General features: G+C 48.8%; 9 protein-coding genes across 9 annotated transcripts; 6 read left to right on the top strand and 3 right to left on the bottom strand.

Moving 5' to 3' along the window:
- Nucleotides 1-831: 831 nt before the first annotated feature.
- On the top strand, nucleotides 832-1,318 carry PENARI_c008G01019 (uncharacterized protein; the record flags this gene model as incomplete). The annotated part of the gene is made up of 2 exons (XM_022631299.1): nucleotides 832-971; nucleotides 1,039-1,318. 2 exons carry the CDS (start codon nucleotides 832-834, stop codon nucleotides 1,316-1,318), a joined length of 420 nt encoding a protein of 139 aa, XP_022488606.1.
- Nucleotides 1,319-1,362: 44 nt separating this feature from the next.
- Nucleotides 1,363-2,628, bottom strand: PENARI_c008G08830 (Zn(II)2Cys6 transcription factor domain-containing protein; the record flags this gene model as incomplete). The annotated part of the gene is made up of 1 exon (XM_022631558.1): nucleotides 1,363-2,628. One exon carries the CDS (start codon nucleotides 2,626-2,628, stop codon nucleotides 1,363-1,365), a length of 1,266 nt encoding a protein of 421 aa, XP_022488597.1.
- Nucleotides 2,629-3,968: 1,340 nt separating this feature from the next.
- Nucleotides 3,969-5,297, top strand: PENARI_c008G04920 (WKF domain-containing protein; the record flags this gene model as incomplete). Its single annotated transcript, XM_022631439.1, has 1 exon — nucleotides 3,969-5,297. The coding sequence occupies one exon, from the start codon at nucleotides 3,969-3,971 to the stop codon at nucleotides 5,295-5,297; it is 1,329 nt and encodes a 442-aa protein (XP_022488776.1).
- A 485-nt stretch (nucleotides 5,298-5,782) lies between these two features.
- On the top strand, nucleotides 5,783-6,849 carry prs2 (proteasome core particle subunit alpha 1; the record flags this gene model as incomplete). Its single annotated transcript, XM_022631666.1, has 5 exons — nucleotides 5,783-5,789; nucleotides 5,862-5,921; nucleotides 6,021-6,115; nucleotides 6,176-6,388; nucleotides 6,463-6,849. The coding sequence occupies 5 exons, from the start codon at nucleotides 5,783-5,785 to the stop codon at nucleotides 6,847-6,849; spliced, it is 762 nt and encodes a 253-aa protein (XP_022488837.1).
- A 2,568-nt stretch (nucleotides 6,850-9,417) lies between these two features.
- PENARI_c008G03568 (uncharacterized protein) lies at nucleotides 9,418-10,094 on the top strand (the record flags this gene model as incomplete). Its single annotated transcript, XM_022631387.1, has 3 exons — nucleotides 9,418-9,430; nucleotides 9,501-9,732; nucleotides 9,803-10,094. The coding sequence occupies 3 exons, from the start codon at nucleotides 9,418-9,420 to the stop codon at nucleotides 10,092-10,094; spliced, it is 537 nt and encodes a 178-aa protein (XP_022488470.1).
- Nucleotides 10,095-13,431: 3,337 nt separating this feature from the next.
- On the top strand, nucleotides 13,432-15,018 carry PENARI_c008G09770 (glycoside hydrolase family 18 protein; the record flags this gene model as incomplete). Its single annotated transcript, XM_022631596.1, has 8 exons — nucleotides 13,432-13,470; nucleotides 13,581-13,681; nucleotides 13,740-13,993; nucleotides 14,046-14,075; nucleotides 14,131-14,180; nucleotides 14,229-14,289; nucleotides 14,354-14,977; nucleotides 15,011-15,018. 8 exons carry the CDS (start codon nucleotides 13,432-13,434, stop codon nucleotides 15,016-15,018), a joined length of 1,167 nt encoding a protein of 388 aa, XP_022488650.1.
- A 260-nt stretch (nucleotides 15,019-15,278) lies between these two features.
- PENARI_c008G01888 (ubiquitin-ribosomal 40S subunit protein eS31 fusion protein) lies at nucleotides 15,279-16,488 on the bottom strand (the record flags this gene model as incomplete). Its single annotated transcript, XM_022631330.1, has 4 exons — nucleotides 15,279-15,368; nucleotides 15,437-15,717; nucleotides 15,799-15,904; nucleotides 16,429-16,488. 4 exons carry the CDS (start codon nucleotides 16,486-16,488, stop codon nucleotides 15,279-15,281), a joined length of 537 nt encoding a protein of 178 aa, XP_022488462.1.
- A 422-nt stretch (nucleotides 16,489-16,910) lies between these two features.
- Nucleotides 16,911-19,122, top strand: ace2 (putative C2H2 transcription factor (Swi5); the record flags this gene model as incomplete). The annotated part of the gene is made up of 2 exons (XM_022631555.1): nucleotides 16,911-17,613; nucleotides 17,663-19,122. The coding sequence occupies 2 exons, from the start codon at nucleotides 16,911-16,913 to the stop codon at nucleotides 19,120-19,122; spliced, it is 2,163 nt and encodes a 720-aa protein (XP_022488714.1).
- Nucleotides 19,123-19,951: 829 nt separating this feature from the next.
- On the bottom strand, nucleotides 19,952-21,497 carry PENARI_c008G00261 (T2 family ribonuclease; the record flags this gene model as incomplete). The annotated part of the gene is made up of 6 exons (XM_022631271.1): nucleotides 19,952-20,098; nucleotides 20,148-20,245; nucleotides 20,321-20,560; nucleotides 20,618-20,810; nucleotides 20,879-21,173; nucleotides 21,223-21,497. 6 exons carry the CDS (start codon nucleotides 21,495-21,497, stop codon nucleotides 19,952-19,954), a joined length of 1,248 nt encoding a protein of 415 aa, XP_022488559.1.
- Nucleotides 21,498-21,540: the final 43 nt, after the last annotated feature.

Raw genomic sequence — 21,540 nt, 5'->3', positions numbered from 1 at the left:
GGAGCACTTATTTGTTTGTACCTAAGTATTCAATATGTATTTGGATTTCAACCTTCTTGCAGAAGCGGACGAGAAGTAAGACTAGGGCAAGCCAATCTGGTACTGTTTTACACCGACCCTGCATCTCGCCCCAAAGTTTCATTCGCAAAGCCAGATTTGCAGATGAGGAGAAATGTAGCATTCTGATATGCGATTCCGTAGCAACCTTTGCACTACTGTAAGCTATCACCTGTTTAGGACACTTTGGTGAGGTAGAGCAGCATCCCCATTCGCATGTCACAATGTACTTGTACAGGGTAGAACACCTATCATCCAGGTAAGATATGAGGTCTGGGATGGGTCAGAGACTCGAAATAGTAGAATAAATTGATACATGAACTGAAATACTACCTGTTTGATGCGTTGAATCTGTCGATACTTGGTAGTTACAACACCGGAGTTGTCAATTTAACAGATTTACCACACAAAACACAGGTAATGCGAGTTCCTGGGTAACCAATTGCTTGCTAGTGGTAAGTTACCACTCCATGCACTGATATCTGTCGATCCCATAAAATACTGTTACAATCAACATTTTAGTATATGGGATACGGTCTGGATCCCCCAAGTGGCATGCCAAGCTTCCGCTGCCGTGGATTATTGCGGAAGAGGTGCGGAAGACTATAAGATGCTTACCGCCTCTGAGTGGAAGGCCAGCGGAAGCTTGGTGGAACTAAAAGGAGAGGTTGCATTTAAACCCTAGTCAGTAACCATCTATTTTCCTTCATTTTCACTATTCATTACACTGCTAAGAAACTTTTCAATTTGAACTATCACAACACGCCACGCACTATGGAAGGCCAACTGGACCATCATCCCACTCCTCTTGGAAACTGGCTTGAAGACCTCTTTGCCAAGTTGTTTTACCAGCCGGATGATGAAATATGCAAAAAGGCGATGAAAGAGGAAATGAGCCCTCAATTGAAAGTTTGGTAATTTCTTCCATCGATGGGCTCTTGCTGTGGATCGTCAGCCAGTCTAATATTATATGCTATACAGTATCAATGGTCAGCATGTGCCCAGGGAGGGCTTTGATCAGGTGATAACAGAGGCACGGCGCACCTATAACATCAGTGTGCAAAATAGCCGTGAGCTGCTGGCCTCACCTGATGCAACAGATAAAGGCATTGGTTCCGTCGCGCACATTCAGACTTTTACATTGGAGGATAAGAAAACAGGCAATCAACGCAAGCAGACAAGCTTGACCATTTCTGTCATTGCGTTTAGTGATGGAGGGAAGCAGTTGATTGAACTGGTAGAGATTGTACTGGACCATTGAGATTTCCTAGCCTTATAAATGTTTTGAAGCTCAGATTGCTGTTGTCAGGTGGAGGAGCCAAGTTCGTGTAAAGTGAGACCAAATTTATGGAGTGACTCTTTTCCTAGCCAGTGACGGCAATAATCGACTCCCTTTATGAATCCCATCATTATCATCCCGAGTTCTTCCATGTCTGCTGGTTGCGCTTGAGCAGTATCGGACTCCCATGTCCGAAACCACACTGGAAGCAACAAGTGGTCCTGGAGAGCTGCCAGCCAGAAATATTCGGATGGTGCAGTCCAGAGCGCCCGCTGTGCGTAGAAACCAAGTTCCGCAAAGTCATGGTGGGAAGCATCCCAACCGTTTTTGAGAAACGAGTAGAGCCCTTCAATGGAAAAACCGACGATGAGAGTTCGTCGTACGCATTCATCAAATACCCATGCCCGCCATGCATCGTGTGCAGACCCTGTGTAAGTCGCATTTCTCAACGCATCGCTGACAGGCTTGGCATGGCGCTTGAGCTGTCGCAGCCATCGATCCAGGACAGGCCCCGCTGCTTCGGCCTGCGATCGTAGCGCAATATCCCCATCGAATAATTGAATGATCTGGTAGAGGCACAATGCCTGTACCGAAGCTAATTGCTCCGTGAATGACATATTGTCTGACTCGCAGTGCTCCGTTATTAGTCGTCGCGCCGCTTGACTGATGCACCGATTGACTAAGTGCTCATTGTGACTATTTCTCTGAGTATAAAAGGAGCACATCCCTAGAGCTTCTTGCATGACCGATGGTAGGTCGTGTGTATACAACCGGGCGTGGATAAACGGGATATGTCCACGACTTGCGTAAATACCTGGCCAGGACTTGAATTGCTTCACGGCCGAAATAATTCGCTCTTGATATATCTCACCTGCCAGGACACTTCGAGCCGGTGCCGTATTATCTACCCCGACTTGGTCCGGGACCGCAAAGCTGTCAATATTTTCCATGATAACCTGCCAGTCCAGGTCATAGTCTGGGAACAAAGGAAGTGCCGACCCAGTCAAGGTCAGACCCGGGGAAGCATTATTATATACGTCCAAGGGTCCGACGGCCGTATTCACACCCGGCATCTCAGCAGCGTTGATCCTGGTGACACTTCGCGGCGAGACTGTCGACGTCGGGTCTTCACCGTCTGCAAAATCAGCTACTGCTGCAGGTCGCGTGTTTCGCGGGTTCTCATATGTACACTGCAAGGACCGAACAAGGCAGCGATAGCATGGGAAATTCAGGTCACAGCGGCGTTTCGCTTTCACGCAGTCTCGGCACGATCTCCGATAAGGTGAAGGCATTGTAAATGTCGCGGACGAAAATAGGAGAACAAGGAGGTCGTGTTCGTCAAGAAGGATCTAACCAGGAAGTGCGCAGGATCGTGGAAGCTACAACATGGTGAGTCATCTATCCATCCCATTTGCCCGGTAACACGCGAGCCAGTCGTCTCATACAACACCTATTTCCATCATGCACCTGAAAATGCTCACACTTTGTCACGATTCCGTTAATTTAGGCAGAGTGTAGGGAGGGCTGCGTGATGGGAGGAGTTTGCCTACTAACGTAGTCCTCCACGCACGTCACTCACCACCGCGATCCACTTAAGAGTTCCGCCGAATGGCGGGAACATTCGGCGGAACTCTAAAGCTAGCGCAAGAACTGGTTTGGCGTCAGGGAGCGACCACTCGCGTTGATTCGAACCTCTCGTTCACAAGAAGCAAAGGATTAAGACGTTTCTTCTTCTTTTCCCCGCTCATATTTAGTGGTAATTGTGTGAACCCAGTCATGAAGAATTGTCTACCGCCGTGCGTAAAAATGTTGTCATATTTTAGTGGTGAGAGACATCGAGATGTGCAGTCACATTTCAAAAGTATTTGACTCCCGGAACATAATCGCCTTTACCAAAATTTTCTGCCGGTTCAGACCTCCAATACCCATCCTTTGACGCCCCATTTACAGGTGAATTTGAGCTCGCACATGTGCGGCCGCGAGGCGTGGAGCTATTCGTCATGCTAGACGGAAATGCTGCTACTAGAGAGGAATGATGCGTCTAATTCTATATAATGAGCGTGTTCTAGAATGAAACATTTTGGATGAAATGGTCGGCATGGTAAAAGAGCAGAGGACTCGCTCTAGCACAATCAGAAAGTTTGATGACTTGGGAGGAATCTGTGGGGTGTTCCATCCTGGACAGTAGTCGAAATGCTGAAATGCTGAAGCATCTAGCATTCTAAGCATCTTATTTTCCAAATCGAGAAGGATACATTCGTCACATATGTCTGGATATTGATCCTACGGTAGATTGAGGGGTTTCATATCAGCATCTTTACCTCGGACACAGCCTTTTGGACCAAAAAGACTGTCACTCATAACTGTTACCAATGATATACAAGATTTCAATATGCACTGGACCCTGAATTTGCTACTGTAAACCCCCGAAGAAGATACACAACGCAGGGAGGATCTGATTGGTCCACCCGATCAGCTGGCAGAAAAAAAGTTGTCTCCGCCCGGTCTCACCACAGTCGGAGTCGCAGTCGCTAGGCTTGAAACACCCAATTCAGACATTTTGAGAGTGTCATCCGCCCTCGGATTATACACTGTGTATTGCTCGACCCTGTTGTAGCCATACGCAGCAACAATGGCGAAGCTGACCGACACCGAGTCGGCTCAATCCCCGGCCTCAAAAAAGCTCGGATCGAAGCTCAAGAATGCGAAGAACTCTACAGACGAGGGCATCGCAGACGCACAGCCTGAAGGAATCGACACCAACGAAGAGATTAAGTCCGACAAGAAAGACAAGAAAAAGCGCAAGAAGTCATCTTCCGAGGACGCTGGCCCCGAAACCGATGCCGATCTGAAGAAAAAGAAGAAGCGCCGCCACTCCGAAGATGATGACGAGAAGAAGGACAAGGACTCTGAATCAAAGAAGAGTAAAAAGAAGCGAGTGTCCTTTGGACCCGGGACAAAGGAGAATGACGGCGACGACGACAGTGACTCCCACGATGTCGACATGGACGAAGCTGCTACCACCGATGGAGCCGAGGCAGACACCGAAGACAAGGAGAATGACAAGGCACTTGAAGATATGAAGAAGCGCAAGCGGGAGAAGAAGAAGCAAAGAAAAACCGGCACCGCCCCGACTGAGGCACAAGTCCACGAGACTCCAATTCTCTCCTACCTTAGCCACTACCACCGAGCACGCGCGACCTGGAAGTTCCAAAAGAACCGCGAAACCAACCTCTTCAAGCACCTCTACTCTCTCGAGCATGTCCCCTCTCAGTACAACACTTCGCTGCTGGCATACATGCAAGGACTCCGTGGTGACGCCGCAAAGCAACGGTTGAGCGATGCTGCTAGGGATGTGATCAAGGCCGACATGGATCTTGACAAGCCCAAGGACGATGAATCAGCGGAAAACCAGGAGGAAAACACAAACACTGACTACATCGAAGCTATCAACGCGTTCCGTGAACTTCTGCCGGAAGCAGACGAGAAACTGGACCGCGTCAACATCAGGGAGGATCTGAACGCAGATGCCAAGAAACGTCTGCCAAAGAGGCAGCGAGCGGAGCTGGTCTTTTTCGCTGTCGCCGGCAAGCTGTTCAGCGCCGAAGATGCCAAGCCCAAGCGGAAACCCAAGTCTACAGAGCCCCCAGCCAACAAGAAGCGGAAGAACAGAACCGTCGTTGTTGATATCAGCAGCAGCGATGAAAGCACCTCTTCCAGCGGTAGCAGCAGCGACAGTGACAGCGATGATTCTGATGCTTCGGCTTCTGCACCCACCCCTGCTAAGCAAGCTGCAGTGGACACTCCCTCGAAGAAGGAAAGCAAGAAGAAGAAGAACTTGCCGGTCCGTGAAGAAAAGCCTAAGCCCGCGCCTGTGCCAAAGGTCCCTAAGAAGACTCAAAAGCGGAAGCTTAGAACTGCTCAGATCGAGATCTCGAGCAGTGAAAGCGACAGTGATTAATTTTGTTAGGCCAATTTTTGGAGGGATCGTTACCTTAGTTTTATGTGCATATCTCTACCACAGCATATGGGACGGTGTAATTATGTTGATGTTCATATACTCAAAAGTCATTTTATTCATGTTGACCACCATTGATAAACTATCCAAGTATGTAGTCGAGTAAGAAGGGTGTATCTAGGCTTCATGCTTTGGTACTCATATTGCATCCAATTGAGAAAAACACGATGGTACTCTGTAGACAGCATTGGCAATCTAAATTGCCATTCATAAATCAACGGTTCACATTGTTATTTATGTCTTGGTGGAATGCACCTGGCCTGGTCAATGGCGTTGAAGGCGGTGAGGCCGACCTCAAGCTTGAGCTCAAGGCAGCTCAGGCACGCGTCACTGCTCTACCCTCATCGTCTCATCTCCAGGACCCTCTCTCCTATTCCTTTCCTGTGTTGTTCTTTATCTCGTTATAAAAGACTTGAAGCACCGTCATCATGTCTGGTATGATCTCTCGCCGATGGCACAGCCTAGCCCCATGACTTCATCCCCGACTGACCTTGGTTCTCTCCGCAGGAAGCGCCTACGACAGACATATCACTATCTTCTCTGACCAGGGTCGGTTGTACCAAGTCGGTATGTGCTCTTGACTCCTCGATCGTTTTCGCTCGTCTACCCCCCGGCCTCAATCCCCGTGCTGTCATCATGGCCGCTGACCTAACACTTGTGTCTCAGAATATGCATTCAAGGCCATCACCTCGGCCAACATCACCTCCATCGGTGTGAGGGGGAAGGACTGTGCTGTGGTCCTCTCCCAGAAGAAAGTCGCTGTAAGCTGGATTCTTCGTTCGAAGCCGGAGGCGCACTTACGCTAATCTGTCTCGCATCAGGACAAATTGATCGACCCATCCTCCGTTTCACATGTTTTCCGGATCTCACCTTCCGTAGGCTGCGTGATGACCGGTTCCATAGCAGATGCTCGGGCATCTGTCGACCGGGCCCGTGGTGAGGCTGCTGAGTTCCGGTACAAGTTCGGATACGAGATGCCCTGCGATGTTCTGGCAAAGCGACTGGCAAATATCAACCAGGTCTACACACAAAGGGTAGGTCTCAGTCACCGTGCAAAACTCTCATTTGGGGGCTAATTGACTAACGTGCTTCTTTTGAAATCTTCCAGGCTTACATGCGACCACTCGGCGTGGCTACAACCTTGATCTCCGTCGATGACGAAGCCGGCCCTCAGCTCTACAAGTGTGACCCAGCTGGATATTACGTTGGATACAAGGCGACAGCATCCGGCCCCAAGCAGCAGGAGGCGCTCAACTACCTGGAGAAGAAGCTGAAGAACAAGGATGCCGCCCCAGGCTCCTGGGAGGAAGTTGTGGAACTGGGTATCACTGCCCTGAGCAACGTGCTAAGCGTCGATTTCAAGAAGCACGAGATTGAGATTGGTGTTGTCGGTGGGCCGCGCGAAGATGGCCAGGAAGGTACCACTACAGGGTTCCGCGCCCTGACAGAGGAAGAGATCGATGAACGCCTGCAGGCTATAGCCGAGAAGGACTGAGCGAACCTGATTTGCAAGCCATTGAGATAAGAGACCAGGAATGGAAGGAACCCCGTGTTTTTCCTCCCTTTTCTGCTATTAGAGAAACAGACGATCTAAATGATAACTCATTTCCTGCAATGCTACGGTTTCAGTCGTGTTTCGGAGTCCCCGTGTTCTTGCGAGATCTAACCCTGCATCTTGACGCCATACTTCTTTGTTCATGCAGCTCTTCGGCCCCTAGCCTCGCGTTTTCTCGGGCCAAGACTTGTTAATATCAACCGCGTTCCAAGCCGTGGGGGATTTGCCACAGGTAATTTAGATGCAACTCTCTGATCAATCAGTCCAGATGGAAATATGAACGAGGTCGGTAATATTCTGCATTATCGCTGTGTCGCGATCTTTATAGCTATAGAGAGCTCCCTGGTATACTTAGAGACTACAGTAGTTACTGAATTGGCAAGAGAACCTTGGAAGATAGTTCACGAGACCTGGCAAAGACCTGGTAAACAGCTAGCAATATTCCCGTTAAGGTGATAGGTATAATAGTAAGAGAGGTCATCACACGAACCACTTAGAGCCAATAGCCTCGTTACCCCCTTACTGCTCGAAAATTGAACGAAGCAGTCTTTTCTTTTCGGTCTTCGGATTTGCAACCTTACACTTGAAGAATTAGAAATGTCTCATCTTCAGTAGATAGGTTGGATTAACGGAATTCATTATCTTGTAAAGCTCATCTGTGGCGGTTTTGGTCTGGGTAGGATCCTGGCCAAGATATCCCTAACGACAAATGCACTCCATGGTACAGTGACCAATGGCTCTTGTCCTTGCCATGGTGCTGGACCAGTGTGCGTAGAGTCATACCGGCCTTTATCAGGTCAACAAACACAAGGTACCCGTTCAAATTACTTATATTTGATAAGAAATCTGATTCCTTTGCACGCATAGTTCTTAGCAGGCCCGAATCATACCAACAATCATCAAACAGTTCATGAATGCTCTTGTTGGGAAAGACAGACCAAGATACTGATATAACCGTATGGGTAAGAAGATAGAAATATGCAGGAAATGTGAAGCCTGGTGAGCTAGATAATACTTGGACCGCGGTTCTCCTCCCTGGTACTATTTCAAATTCTCTTCAAGTTTCGATTTGTGTCTCGGGTCACTAACAGGTTAAAGGAAGACTGAAGTGTTAGAACGGGATTATTGATAGCCGCCGTCACCAGCCACATCTCCTGGGATTAGGGTGGGTTCAGCAGCCTGCGTCCGTATCGCGAGATACCCAACACAGCCATCAATCCAGGGAAGCCGAGGCGATTGGAAATGTGAATCCCACCACCGAAAGAAGTTGAAACCCCTGTTAAAGACTGTCGGGATGAACCAGATCAGCGCAGCTATGACACTGGCTGTGGCGTATCAATAGAACGTCTGCAACGCTGAGGACGATCTGTTGATCTTAGTAAATTTACATGCAGAAAGAAGTCCAGCTCCGAGCCGGGCGCCACATGTGGCTCAGCAGTGGCTGGGCTGAACGCAGGGCCTAAATATAGACACGTAATGTTATCCTTTACTTTTGGTGGAATTGGACAAAGAAGAGAAAGAATACATCAGAATAATAACACACACAAAAAGATACAGCCGCATCTAGGCGCGTAAATTCCCTTGAATATCCAACTATTTCCTGGATAGGTAGGCGGTGATGGGTCAAAGTGTGACAAAGGCAGCTGAACCCTAATTGCTTCGCTCCACTTCAGACAGATCTCGCCTATGCAGGTCCAGGGCTGAACTTACTCCTTTTTCCTATGCATAAAAAATAATGAGTCCCCACTTGAGTAGTTCGTCCATTCTCCAATCAGCGTCCTGAAGTCACCTGTCTCTCCTCAGGAGAACCCCAAATCGAAGTGCACCGGAACCTAATCTTGCTCAATGCGGAACTAACGCTCCCCCACTGGGAGAATGCAGCTCGGGCCCGGTTGTTACGGAGGCAAAACAAGCCATGTTTCCAGGCCATACGCCATACCTGGCCACGCCCCTCTTGCTCTCTCAGGCATCTCCCCACTTCCGGTTCCCTCTTAGGGAACAAGGGTGGTCCTGTTGCCGTTGACGGTTTCTCGGGAGCTATTCCATGGCCCACTCGCGCTTTACATCCCAGCTGTGCTCGACCACCCCAGCTCTCTGATCGTGGGATCTTCACCATCTATTGGTGCAGCTGGTCCCTGGGATGATGATCCTACTGACGTTTGGCTCCGCTGTCACGGGCTGAGTACCTTCTTTGGGTTATCATTATTATTTTGAGGATATTCCTTTTTTTCCCTATTCGACCGATCGAGGTCGTTGGCTGTCATGATGTATGGGGTAAGGAGAAGGCTGTTTCTACTTAGAAAGATTTATATCTTCCTTCTCTCCCTCCCTAGGACCGTTGTTGGCCTAACATTCACGAGTTCATGGACAATCAGTTCCTCTAATCGTTGCCTTTCTTTCTCTAATTGGTCATCTTTGATGCCACTTTATACTTCTTCTTACCCACTTCCTTCCACTCCTTGGATTGACCTATTATCTCCATTTTAGACTTAATATACCCCAAGAGACATGGCGGACGGACGTAAGCTATCCTCAATTCCTCAATTAGAAGGTTCAATTGCCGAACACAGTGCTGATCTCCCCCCTCACAGTCAACCAGGCCCGCGCTATGCGCGTCGCCGAGATCATCAACGACTACCGCACTCTCCTGCTGCACATCTCGCAACAGCGTATGGAAGTGTGCCAAGCGGATCATAATGAGGAAGGCTATGTGGTACTCCGGGAGTCTCTAGCCTCCGCTCAGAACTTGTCGTCTGCCAACTATCAGCCCTGTCCGGTTACAGGGCAAGGCAATGTCGAAACCGAGAAGGCCGAGCTACAGAGGTACAATGATCTCCACACCTCAATCAGTGTTCCAATCGTTCCAGACTAACACGAACTTCCCTCTTTGCAGAGTCATCGTGGATAGCAGCGCACGCCGATTCCAAGCACACAAGATATACCTACGTGCCGCTGCAGCCCGACGATGGGCCATAGCCCGCATCAACATCCTACGTGCTCAGCGATCACCAGCCGACAAAGCCGCAGCCCTGAAGACTGCTACTACCACGCTTCATCAGGATCTCAATGGCATCACAGATCACCATGTTGTTTCGGACCTCCGCGCCGCCGACATGCGGGCAGGCCACTGGCTTGACGACGACCCGTCCCTCGAAGTGATCCGTCGCTGGATTGCGGGGCGGTAATGACGATACATGAAACGGAACGAATACATGTTGTACGAAGTTGAGTCTTTTGGGGAGCCTTGCATTCTACGTATTCCCGGACGCTTGCGAGTCCGGTTGGCCATGTATGGGCTCTTTTATTAGAGGGGCATACACGGGATGGCATGCTGGGGTGGCGGGTACAGCGCTGGTCGCAAGTGTTTGCCGCCCTCGAGAGAAGCGAAGGAAAAGAAACAAGTCTGGATTTACTGCGTGGTTTTTGTTGTAGCTACGATATCCCCTCTTGTTGTCACGTTTTTTTGGGTTGTGTTTTTACTTTTCGTTGAGGTGTTATGGGATGTTGTTGAGCTTCGTGTTGAACATTGAACACTCACATTCTGCATTGTATCTGCTGTGTAACTTAGGCTATGAGAATTTGATTGATATCCTTGTTAATTTCCGCTCTCTCATTTGCCCAACTCGAAAGACTTGGTCTCAATTGCCACTGATCTCTCAGGTGAATCCTGCATAACCCTAATGCCCCCACACTAGCTTGAACCATTGGGTGTCTAGCGTTAAGAGTACGTGTTCATTAAGAATATACTCATCACGTACTCAGACGTAGCTCGTATGCAAAGAGACAGGGAAAAAAAGTCCAGACCCTGCGCGCTAAATTAATCGGAGATACCCCCCTACGTCCGTCAACCCTGTGGGATCGATGTCATTGGCGAATCGCACAGACGGAAGAACCAGACACGTGGGGCGCTCAGGCAGAGATACCAGCTGAAAGGCAGAAAAAAGAGGATCAGGGACCACAGCGGTACACATTAACTGTAGAATTAAGTCTAAAATGTGCATGTAAACACCGTACTTGATTATACTAACAAACCCGGGCCTCGGATACCCGGCGGTAATCCTTCTAACCGGCCAAAGTATACAGTGTTACACGTAGATGAGCCCAGATAAAAATGGCAAAAAAAGACGTTTTACCGATCGGCATATGGGTCAGATTTTCGATAAAGATTTTGGAGAGACGGCATCTGGGTGGATCCGGGACTAAGGCTTTTAGTCCGCTACGTGCTATGCCAATCGGTGCGCTGCACAGCCATGTGTCGGCTCGACTTCAGCTGGTGCTGGTTTTTCAGGTTTCCTTCTGGAAATCGGAGTTAAAGATGATGCTTTTTTTTTTTCTTGTATTTTTCTCCATTTCGACTAATGAGTGGATCTACTCGGAAACCATATCCTGCTTAACCGTCGCGATCGTCTCTTTTGGGGTCAGGTCCGCTGCCTGAGGTGCTATAAACTGGTTTCTCTACGGAGTTTAGATTATCGATGAAACATTAGTGGGGTACTCTCCTTTTTTACCCTTTGCTTCTAGGTTACAGTGACATCTGGTGTTGCCATGTGTCGAATCGCCTTTTATGTGTCTACCCACAATTGATCATTTCCTCTTTCGGCCCAATGCACAGATTACTCCACTATGCATGAATCATGTGTATGGTGCTTTAGGTCTCGGGTTAGTTTCGCATTTTTGGAGGGAGCTAAACAGCGTAATGTCAATTGATCCTGCCGGAATCCCGACTTTTTGGTACGGAAGTCCAATAAAATATTTAGTGCGACACTCTATCCTGTTTCTACAGGTCTACGTTCTCCGCTCATCCGAAGCTGCATGGTGGATTCTAGGAATTACCACTATTCTAAGGCCGAGAATACCACATCCACGGTGGTGCAATTTGTGTGTTCATATCTTGTCTAGATCACTTTGTACTTCTGTAGAATACTTCTAGTGCTTCTGGAACTCAATTTATTCTATTCAAACAACATTAGATTGGTCTTGCGCTCTCTGTGTGACGAGGAAATGCATGCATGCACGCGCCCTTTTCGCAATCCACTGCCGCTTTGACAGTCTAGCTGTTTGTTGTACAGGGTGTAAGGATTGTTACACATTGCATCTGGTTTCACCGCCAGATAAGGTTCATCTCTGCACGAGCGCATGCAGGTGGGAACTTGGTTTCTAGACTCCTGTAGCCCATGCCATAAACAGGTTGAGGTATCAAATTGATAATATGAAACGATTCAGAAATGTCCGGGACGTAGATTTTGCAGCAGGTCATTCCACTGTCGAGTTAGGCACAGTTTCTAACACAGGGTACGTATATTCTATTGTATTGCTAAAGATGTTTATATATATCATCAATAAACACGTAAAAGAATAAGCATACTGTAATAAAAAATAAAATAAAAGTCATCCTCCTGATTACAGATCACAGTGAAAAGGGGGGGAGGGAAAGAAAAAAAAACTTAACGTGGCGCCAACGTGGGATCCAATAAGTTGTGCCATTGCATATGCCTACTCACCTATCGATGGCCTTGATGTCATGGGTCACTTGCTACATGGTATGCAGAATGACAGTTGATTGGCGCCAAATGAGCGAGATAAGTAATTAACTCCAAAAAAGATGTCTTCGGCATAGAGACTTTGGTCGCCTGACATCTCATGCAAGTGATGAATGATCGACTGTGAAAGTTGGTGCCAAGTGCCATCATAGCAAGGGAGGATATTCTTTACGATTTTGTTAAGACAGAACTCAGAGCCGTCATAATCAGCAAAACCTTCCAATTGTAGGAACTTGAGTCTTTTTCTAGCAGATTTAAGATATATGAAGTCAAAAGTAAGCACAGTAGGCGAGGTTCTCATGACTAGGAGTTAGAGTTCCAAAAAACACGGCATTCCTATCCTCATGCGGACTCAATGTATGTCTCATTCTTGTCCAGAGCACGCATTCTTAGGCAACCCGAGCACATGAGACCTCGCAATTTGCTTTTTTCAACACACACCTCAAATTAAGAGATTTCAAAGCAGTGCAAAACATGTCAAAGGTATATCTCAGAAGCATGACTGATATCTCAGGTCGTACCGCAACTCTATGCAGGTAGAACTGTCACGCAGCACGTAATTCCTAGTGTTTACCTTCAAGATATATAAACACTGCATTTCAAGTACTATAGTAGCCTCTCTTTCTCTGACAACTATTGCTAATCGTTGATCTAAACCTCATATATATTCAGCCACAGTTGGTGCCTTAGGTGAGCTGCACACCGCCACATCAGGTCCCTGCACAATGACGTCGTGGCGTTGTTATTTATAAAATGCCCAGGTACAAAGATCCGCTAACAGTTAGGCTGCGACATAAAGTACCCCTCCATTTGAACAACTGCACTTGCCTTTAATTCTGTCGAGCCTCAACATAACTTTCTTCTGACGTTTGTCGAAATTGTGGCCTATCAGCTGAAATCAATTGCCTTCACTGTCCTGGTGTTTGTGGCTGTTCTTGTGCAATACTCTTACTACTTTCGTGCCACCCCTCCTGCATCAACCATGTCTGAAATGAAATCAGTCGCCTACTTTGTCAACTGGGTATGTGCTTACGTTTGGCTTGTCGTATTCACTCTGATAGCGCACGATCCGCGTTCTATCACCACACCCAATGCTTGTAGGAACAACCCGTATTGACCAACTTGCTACAGGCGATCTACGGCCGCAACTATAACCCGCAGGATCTGCCCGCAGAGAAGCTCACGCATATCCTCTATGCATTCGCTAACGTCCGTCCCGAATCCGGAGAAGTGTAGGATCTGGCCTTTAACCTTGCAAAATGCAGAGCAATTCGCTGACCGAAGTTGCAGGTACCTGACCGATTCTTGGTCTGATATCGAGAAGCATTACCCAGGAGACTCTTGGAATGACGTCGGGACCAATGTCTATGGATGTGCCAAGCAGCTTTTCCTGCTCAAGAAGCGGAACCGCAAGTTGAAGAACTTGCTGTCCATCGGTGGCTGGACTTACTCGGCGAATTTCGCACAGCCTGCAAGCTCAGACCAGGGTCGTACTGAATTTGCTGAATCCGCAACACGCCTGGTTCTGGATCTAGGATTTGATGGTATGATTTATCCCTCAATTTGTATCAAGGGAACTCTGGCTGATTCTTTCAGGTATTGATATTGATTGGGAGTATCCCAAGGGTAAGCTGATTGAAATATACACGAGGAGAGGAAGGGAGACTGACGCTATTCTCAGATGACAACGAGGCTTTGAACCTGGTTCTTCTGCTCCGGAAGTGCCGAGAGGTATGTCCATTTCCCTGAATGTCAAATGAACCAGCTGACCAGGATTAGGTTCTTGATAATGCAGCTGGTCCTGATCGCCGTTTCTACTTGACGATCGCCTGCCCTGCAGGTATGTTGACAATGAACTCTCTCGATCTTCGATGTGCTTTGGATCACTAAACAGACAATCACAGGACCCAACAACTATGAAAAGCTCCGGCTGCAAGAGATGACCCCGTTGTTGGACTTTTACAATCTTATGGCCTATGATTTCGCCGGAAGCTGGGATAAAAATGCTGGCCACCAGGCGAACATCGTCCACTCCAACTCCAACCCTGCAGCCACTCCTTTCTCGGCCGATTCCGCCATTAACTACTACATCAACGTTGGTGGTGTGCCCCCGTCGAAGATCGTCATGGGAATGCCACTGTATGGACGTGCATTCACCAACACCGATGGGCCTGGCGCTCCATTCTCGGGGGTCGGCGAAGGCAGCTGGGAAAACGGCGTCTGGGATTACAAGGCGCTGCCAAGGCCAGGAGCCCAGGAGCAGTTCGATGCTGAGTCGGGAGCATCTTGGTGCTATGATGGCGGTTCGCGGACCATGGTCTCGTACGACACTGTTCATCTGGCACAGGTGAAGGCTAACTACATCCGGCAGCGCGGCCTGGGTGGTGGCATGTGGTGGGAGAGCAGTGGCGACAAGGGAGGCCCGGCGGCAAATGCATCTGATGGAAGTCTGATCGGTGTCTTCGTCGACGCAGTGGGTGGCCCGGGTGCTTTGGATCAGTCGGCAAACGCTCTCCATTATCCAGAGAGTAAGTACAGCAACATCCAGGCTGGGCTCCCAGAGCAATAGTTCGATGCCCGCACAGCATTGCTTGGTTGAAAATCATGGCTCCGTTATGGGTTACATAGTCAATGTTCATAGCATACGAATTCAAGTTATCTCTACATGATGAAATAGTTGGAATACACCAAAGGTTGTTTATTTTTGTCTAGATCGTAGCACACAGCCATCAACCATAACATCAACAATGATATCCCAATACGTCGCCCCAGCCTAGCGAAACCATGCTAGAACTCGATACTGGAACACCACTGCTCAACTTAGGCCATTTATTTGGCCTCGTCGAAGACGTAGGTGAGGTGGCACTTGCCGCAGTACTGGCGGTTGTGCATGGCAGCCATGAAGACACCGGCACCACACTGTAACATATGTTAGCATCTGATGATCCTGGGACTTGAAAATGTCTTGCGACATGGGTAAAACATACCTCGGGGGCGGGGCACTCGCGGCGGAGACGCTCGATCTTGCCGTCACCGTCAACCTTGTAGTACTTGAGGATGGCGAGCTTGGTCTTCTTGTGCTTGTGCTTGATCTTCTTGGGGGTGGTGTAGACCTTCTTCTTGCGCTTCTTACCACCACCACGCAGGCGGAGGACGAGGTGAAGGGTCGACTCCTTCTGGATGTTGTAGTCCGAAAGAGTACGGCCGTCCTCGAGCTGCTTGCCGGCGAAGATCAGGCGCTGCTGGTCAGGGGGGATACCCTCCTTGTCTGGTGCGGGGTTGAACGTTAGATACTGTCGCAAATTCGAGAGCGGCACATGCGTACGCTCGGAGTTTCAGATGCGCTTACCCTGGATCTTGGACTTGACATTGTCAATGGTGTCCGAGGACTCAACCTCGAGGGTGATAGTCTTACCCGTGAGGGTCTTGACGAAGATCTGCATCTTGATGAAGGCCTGTGGAAAAGTCAGTGGGATGCTCGCAATGAAGAATATTTCATTAAACAGTAGAAAATGCAGAGTAAGCTAGTCGCATGCTCATCACATCTTTATCTGCTCAGGAAAAAGTCCAACTCACCTCGACAAGTGTGTCTTCCTCAACCTTGCAAGATTAAAGAAATTGGTTGTGGGCTGGAGCCGATTAAAATCGTTGTGCGGTCACGTGTGTGGATCCTGACCCGAAAAAGACTAGCACGAATGAAAAGGCTGGCTCAAAATCACATGACCTCAACTTCGGAGAAATAATGGCCCGCTGGAAGCAGACAGCCTGGCACGTGACCCAGATGCGGTCAATCATTTTATGCCTCAGGTTGCACGTCCCGCGTTGGATAGGTCGAATATCAGCTTTAAAAATGTGACGACATGGGAGCCACAGCCCCATCTATGGAGCCTTCGGGCCATCAGATCGACTGTTTATCTACTTGTTTACCCCAATCTCCCCGGAGACGAATTGAGGAAGGTCAATTTCCCGGTAACTTTACGTAGGGTCTGATGATATTCCCGGCTCCTCGCAGCACCAGGAAGCCCTTGCAGAAGAACATGGAGAATAGTTGCAAGCAAGGCCTCGACCTCAGGCGAAGAAAGAGCATAAATCGGCCAAGTGGGCAGGGGTGGGCCCACCAGCGTCAGAGCCTGGTTTCCCAGACGCCGGGCCCTGCGCGTTGCCATGCCAACACCCAATTGTTGATGGGAACCGCGGGTCACATAGATAGATCTCCAGTGCTCCAGAACAAACCTTCACATCTTTACGTTCTCAAGGTTTTCTACTCAAGTTCAGTTCAGAATATCTGGAGCTGTGAGACCTTTGCCTTGAGTGGTCACTTCTAAATCCCTTTCCATCTTGCTATAGTTACTTGAGGCTCTAGCAACTTCCACTTTCGCTTTTCGTTCTTTGCGCGTTCAATTGTTTCAGGTTCACCGACTGACACCTTACCAGGATCAACCGTCAACCGGCTGCACAGCCATGATTTCCGCCGCACCGAACGCGCTGGGAAACGGCCGCCATCGCCGTCAAATTTCCACACCAGCAGCTCCATTCGAGGTCGCCGCCCCGGCAATTATGTCCAATATGCAACCTCGTCGCTCACATCGTCGGGGCCAAACGGTAGACTTCAGCTCTTTCAGCCCACATGTCGCCATGGACCGACAGCATATGCCGAAGACGGTTTCGCAGCTACGAGATTATTTTAACGAAAAATCAGGTTACCCATCTCAACAGAGGAACGTACATCAGTATCAATCTTATGCCCCACAGCCAGAGCAGTCATATATGCCCTCGGGTATGCCTGTGCAGCAATCCTATCAATACCAGCCCTCGCTCGGCTCTGATTGCCAGGCCTTCAACCAAGAACAACTGCAAGCGATCCACGCTAGCACTGGCAGCCCTTCACCATCTTCGATCGGTGCTCCGGCTCTGTCCCGGTCAGCCAGCGAGTGCTCTGAAAACACACCATTGAAGCTCGCTCTGCACCGTATGCAGCAAGAACAATTCTCGAACCAGCAAAACCAACAGTTCATTGACAATGCCGATTGGGAATTGTTCCCCCAGCGCAACATGCCAATGGCCCAGAACGAACAGATGACGGCTTATGCAGGATCGATGCATCCAGTCTCTGTTCAACCAAAGGCTCCTTCTGCAAGGATTCTCTCGCAAATGTCTACTGATTGTAGGTTTCATCGCATACTTGAAATTAACTTGCGCTAATATCCCGTCAGACGCTTCACCTCTCACCCCAGATTCTACCCCTTTGAAAAGATCCATTGATTATTCCATGTATAGCAATGACCCGACACCTACCAAGTCCCAAAGCTTTTCCTTTCCCCATGTGCCTGCTTCCTGTGAGATGCAGAAAACCCAGTCCCTTCAAGGAGTCCCTCGTGTCACCCCCATGCAAGTCAAGCACCAAATACCCTCGCCCGCCAATTCCCCTACCGGGTCCTCGTTCACCGAAGTTGCTGATATGCCATCGCCTAGCTCTTATGGAGTGACCCCGCAAAAGCCCATGATCTCAGCACCATCGTCCACTACCAAAACCAAGAAAGAGTCTCTCTCCCCCGCATCATCTGTTATTCAGCCGGCTGCTTATGATGGAGATCTTGATGCCAGAGTCAAGGCCTCTGTCCAACAGACTGGTGTGTCAACTGATGAGATCGCCAAGTACATTTCAGGACCTGATCCCAAGGACGGCAAATGGGTATGTCTTTTCACGGACTGCCTTTGCCGCTTTGGCCGGAAGGAGAACATTAAGTCTCACGTACAAACACACCTTGGAGACCGTCAGTTCAAGTGCGACATCTGTGAGAAACATTTCGTCCGCGGACATGATCTCAAACGTCACCTCAAGACACACAGCGGCAATAAGCCTTTCGCATGTGCTTGTGGTGCCAGCTTCGCCAGACAGGATGCTCTCACACGTCACCGCCAGCGTGATATGTGCGTTGGCGGCTTTACCGGAGTGGTTCCCAAGACCACCAAGCGTGGTCGCCCTCCCAAGAGAAAGAACAACCGTCCTGATGTCGATGCTCGCCAGATTAAGTCCACTCGTACTCGTCAACGGGTCGCCGAAAAGGCCGCCTCGCTACCCTCAATCCAGACTCACCGTACTCTCCAAGAGGCTCCTGTGTTCAACTCGCCAAACTATGCACCATCAGGTGCCGTCTCGTCATTCACGCCGCCTACCTCCCCTGGCAACAGATACAACGATCTTTCCTCACCATCTGGAACGTACAACTCTCTCGACGCCAAGCTCGAGGATGACATGCTGCCACTATCACCTCCTCAGTTGGCTCATGCCAGATATGAGCAGGCCATGGCACACTACGGATCAAATCTGACTTCTGAGCCGTACTCGCAGGAATCTATCTACAGTGGATCTGCTCTTTCCCCTCGGGAGATGTCTTCTCCCCACACGGCGCCCACCCTGATAGAATCCTCCATTGGTTCAGATATCGATATTTTCATGACGCAAGACCCATCTGAGGACCTACAGAAGGAGTTTGGACATCTTACCAACTCAGGTCTGCCGGGTTTCCCAACCTATCAGTTCATGGACAGCAGCGACTTTGTCACATCATCTTTCTACCCCGAGAAGCACTTCTCTGGTCTACCCACCCTGGACGATGAGCTGGCAGACCCCATTGACTGCTTGTCCAATGAATTCCTCGTCGACCCTTGAGCGAGTTCTGTCAACAGATCACCACGGCTACACGACTATATAAATGACGCAGCTGACCCTTTTCTTCACGGCGAGACTTTTTGCAACGATACGAGATGACCTTGTACACTTTAATGACACACGACACCAAAATCTGGGCGTTTTCCTTCTTTGCACATTCGGTATCTGAAATGACATTGCGGGACTTGGGGTGTTTCAGGCTCTTGCGTTCTGTCCCCTTATGCCCTTATTGCCCCTTTGTTTTTCCCATTTTTGTTTACTTTTCCTTTTCATAAGCATGCCATTCCCTCTGAGTTTCACGTCTTTTGGCCTTATCACATCTCTTTGCAGATGTTTGGTTTTATATGGCGGCGTGATTCTACACGATTGAGCTTATTCCCGGTGTTTTATCCTTATGTGTTCCCTATTTTATGATGCTATATGTACTTCAGACGTCTTTACTTTCAATGGATCTTTTCTGTACCTACCTGTCGACAAGGTATGACTTACCTGATTGATGTTTTCTTTCAGTGCAAGACACACTTGAAGATAGCCTGTACTCTAGTATTTCAAATATATTACGCATACAAACGAGCTTATGGCTAAAATTCTAATTCACCCTGTGTAAGCCCATATACATAGCGGAGCTTCTTATGAAACTATCGTAATCAAATGGTAGAGACGCCCTTTCTACATTTCCATCCATATATGTGTCGCATTTCTAATCACCCTCGTAGTCGCTGTCATTCAGACCGTCCTCCCTTTGTGTGCCGAAATCTCTATGGCAAACTCCGCTCTATCCCGCGAAAATAAGTACAAACGCCGACTATAGCAGAAGACGAGAAAACTGTCAATAGCTCTTAGACGCCCAGGTGATTTCGATCTCAATAGACCGTTCTTCCTGCGAAGCATACACATTGCTCTGTGTACGCCCTCTTGGTGCCTGATCAGCATAGAAGGTAGTCTTGTCCTCGTAGGAGAGTTTCCCATCCTTAACCTGCGTAGTGTGAGAATTTCGAATAAAGGGTTAGAGCAGATATACGCACAGTAAACTCGCTAGGGGTTTTTACTTCCGGCCCGCAAGTAAGGGTGTCCTGCTCAAAGGCACAGACCCCCTTGCTGGATTTCAAAGAGAACGCATCATCTGCAAGAGAGTGATCATCCCATTAGCATCTGACCATGACCTAATAGATCATATGCTGGAAGTACAGCTACTTACCTGATATCTTCTCGGTCCGGAAGGTAGCACAGGTACCCGACGTAAACCATGTTCCGTAGCTGATGATGCAACCATGCTTTTGGTTGCGGTTAGAAACAATCAGGTTACCCCTACCGGAGAATGGGTCGCTGGGTGCTGTGGGATCGGGGTGGCCGCTAGTTGTTGTCTGAGTGGGCTCGGGCCGAGAATGCTTCAGTGGGTACCTGATGCCCTTCGAAGGACAGTTGGATTTTTGGCCATCTGTTACACAAGTCAACGATGCAATCCAAAGACAGATTACTTTTTGATTTTACATACCAGGGCTCGCAGAATGGAATTTCCCTGTTTGCAGACTTCCCGCGATGTTGAAATAGTACCAGACCTCATTGAGGGCACCGCGTTGGCAACGAACAGTGACAGGGTTTCCATGGGCACGCTCTAGTGCACCTTCAATGTCGGCGAGAGCGTAGGTCTGTGTTTGTGATGGTATAATTCCATTATTGGCCAGGAACTAGATAAGATTAGTACTTTGATCTGAACCACTTTTGATTGCGTCGTATTGTAGAGGGCAAAACTTACTTCATGAGTAGGTAGATCCTTGAAGACCTCCACCGTCCTGTCAAAGTAATCCACAACCTCCTGTTGCGGGATGTAATCTTCGTAGCAATGAGTCTCAAGAGTACTGACACAAGTGCCATGCTTGTTCCACTCATGTTGCCAAAGGTTCGAATCATCACCGCGGAAGTCCTTCCAGTATTCGCTCATGTATTCAAGTAGATCTCCGCGACCCGAGTCGACAATAATCAGCGAAATATTGCTGTATTTGCGTCGGGAGTCACAGAATTGGTCGAAGCCGCCGGTACAGTGATCGGGCCTAACAGGGGTTAGTGTACCCTCGGTCCGGCGATATAGCACAAGCTTACCAGAGTCCATGAATTGTCCAGGAGTCTTCAGGGCCAAGGGCAGGGTCAACATCCCAGAACTGCGTCTGCAGCATTTGGCCACCGGGGTAGTTGAAACAGCAGGTGTCTTGGCCATGATACTTAGCTTGACAACTGATTTCGGACACAGGGCAAGACGAAGAGGTTCCTGCAGATGTTTTGTCTTCTGGTGTCTGCGAGAGCCACAAAGACCCAAAGGTCTTGAGGATCTTCTGGGGTCCTGGGATCCCCAGGAACTGCTGCGACGATCCCCGCATCGTCGATTGACCAGTCGTTTACTCGAAGTTCAACGAATGTGCT

The sequence above is a fragment of the Penicillium arizonense genome (assembly GCF_001773325.1).
Source record: "Penicillium arizonense strain CBS 141311 chromosome Unknown PENARI_contig008, whole genome shotgun sequence".
Taxonomy (NCBI): domain Eukaryota; kingdom Fungi; phylum Ascomycota; class Eurotiomycetes; order Eurotiales; family Aspergillaceae; genus Penicillium; species Penicillium arizonense.
This window is presented reverse-complemented; position numbering and strand designations above follow the sequence as displayed.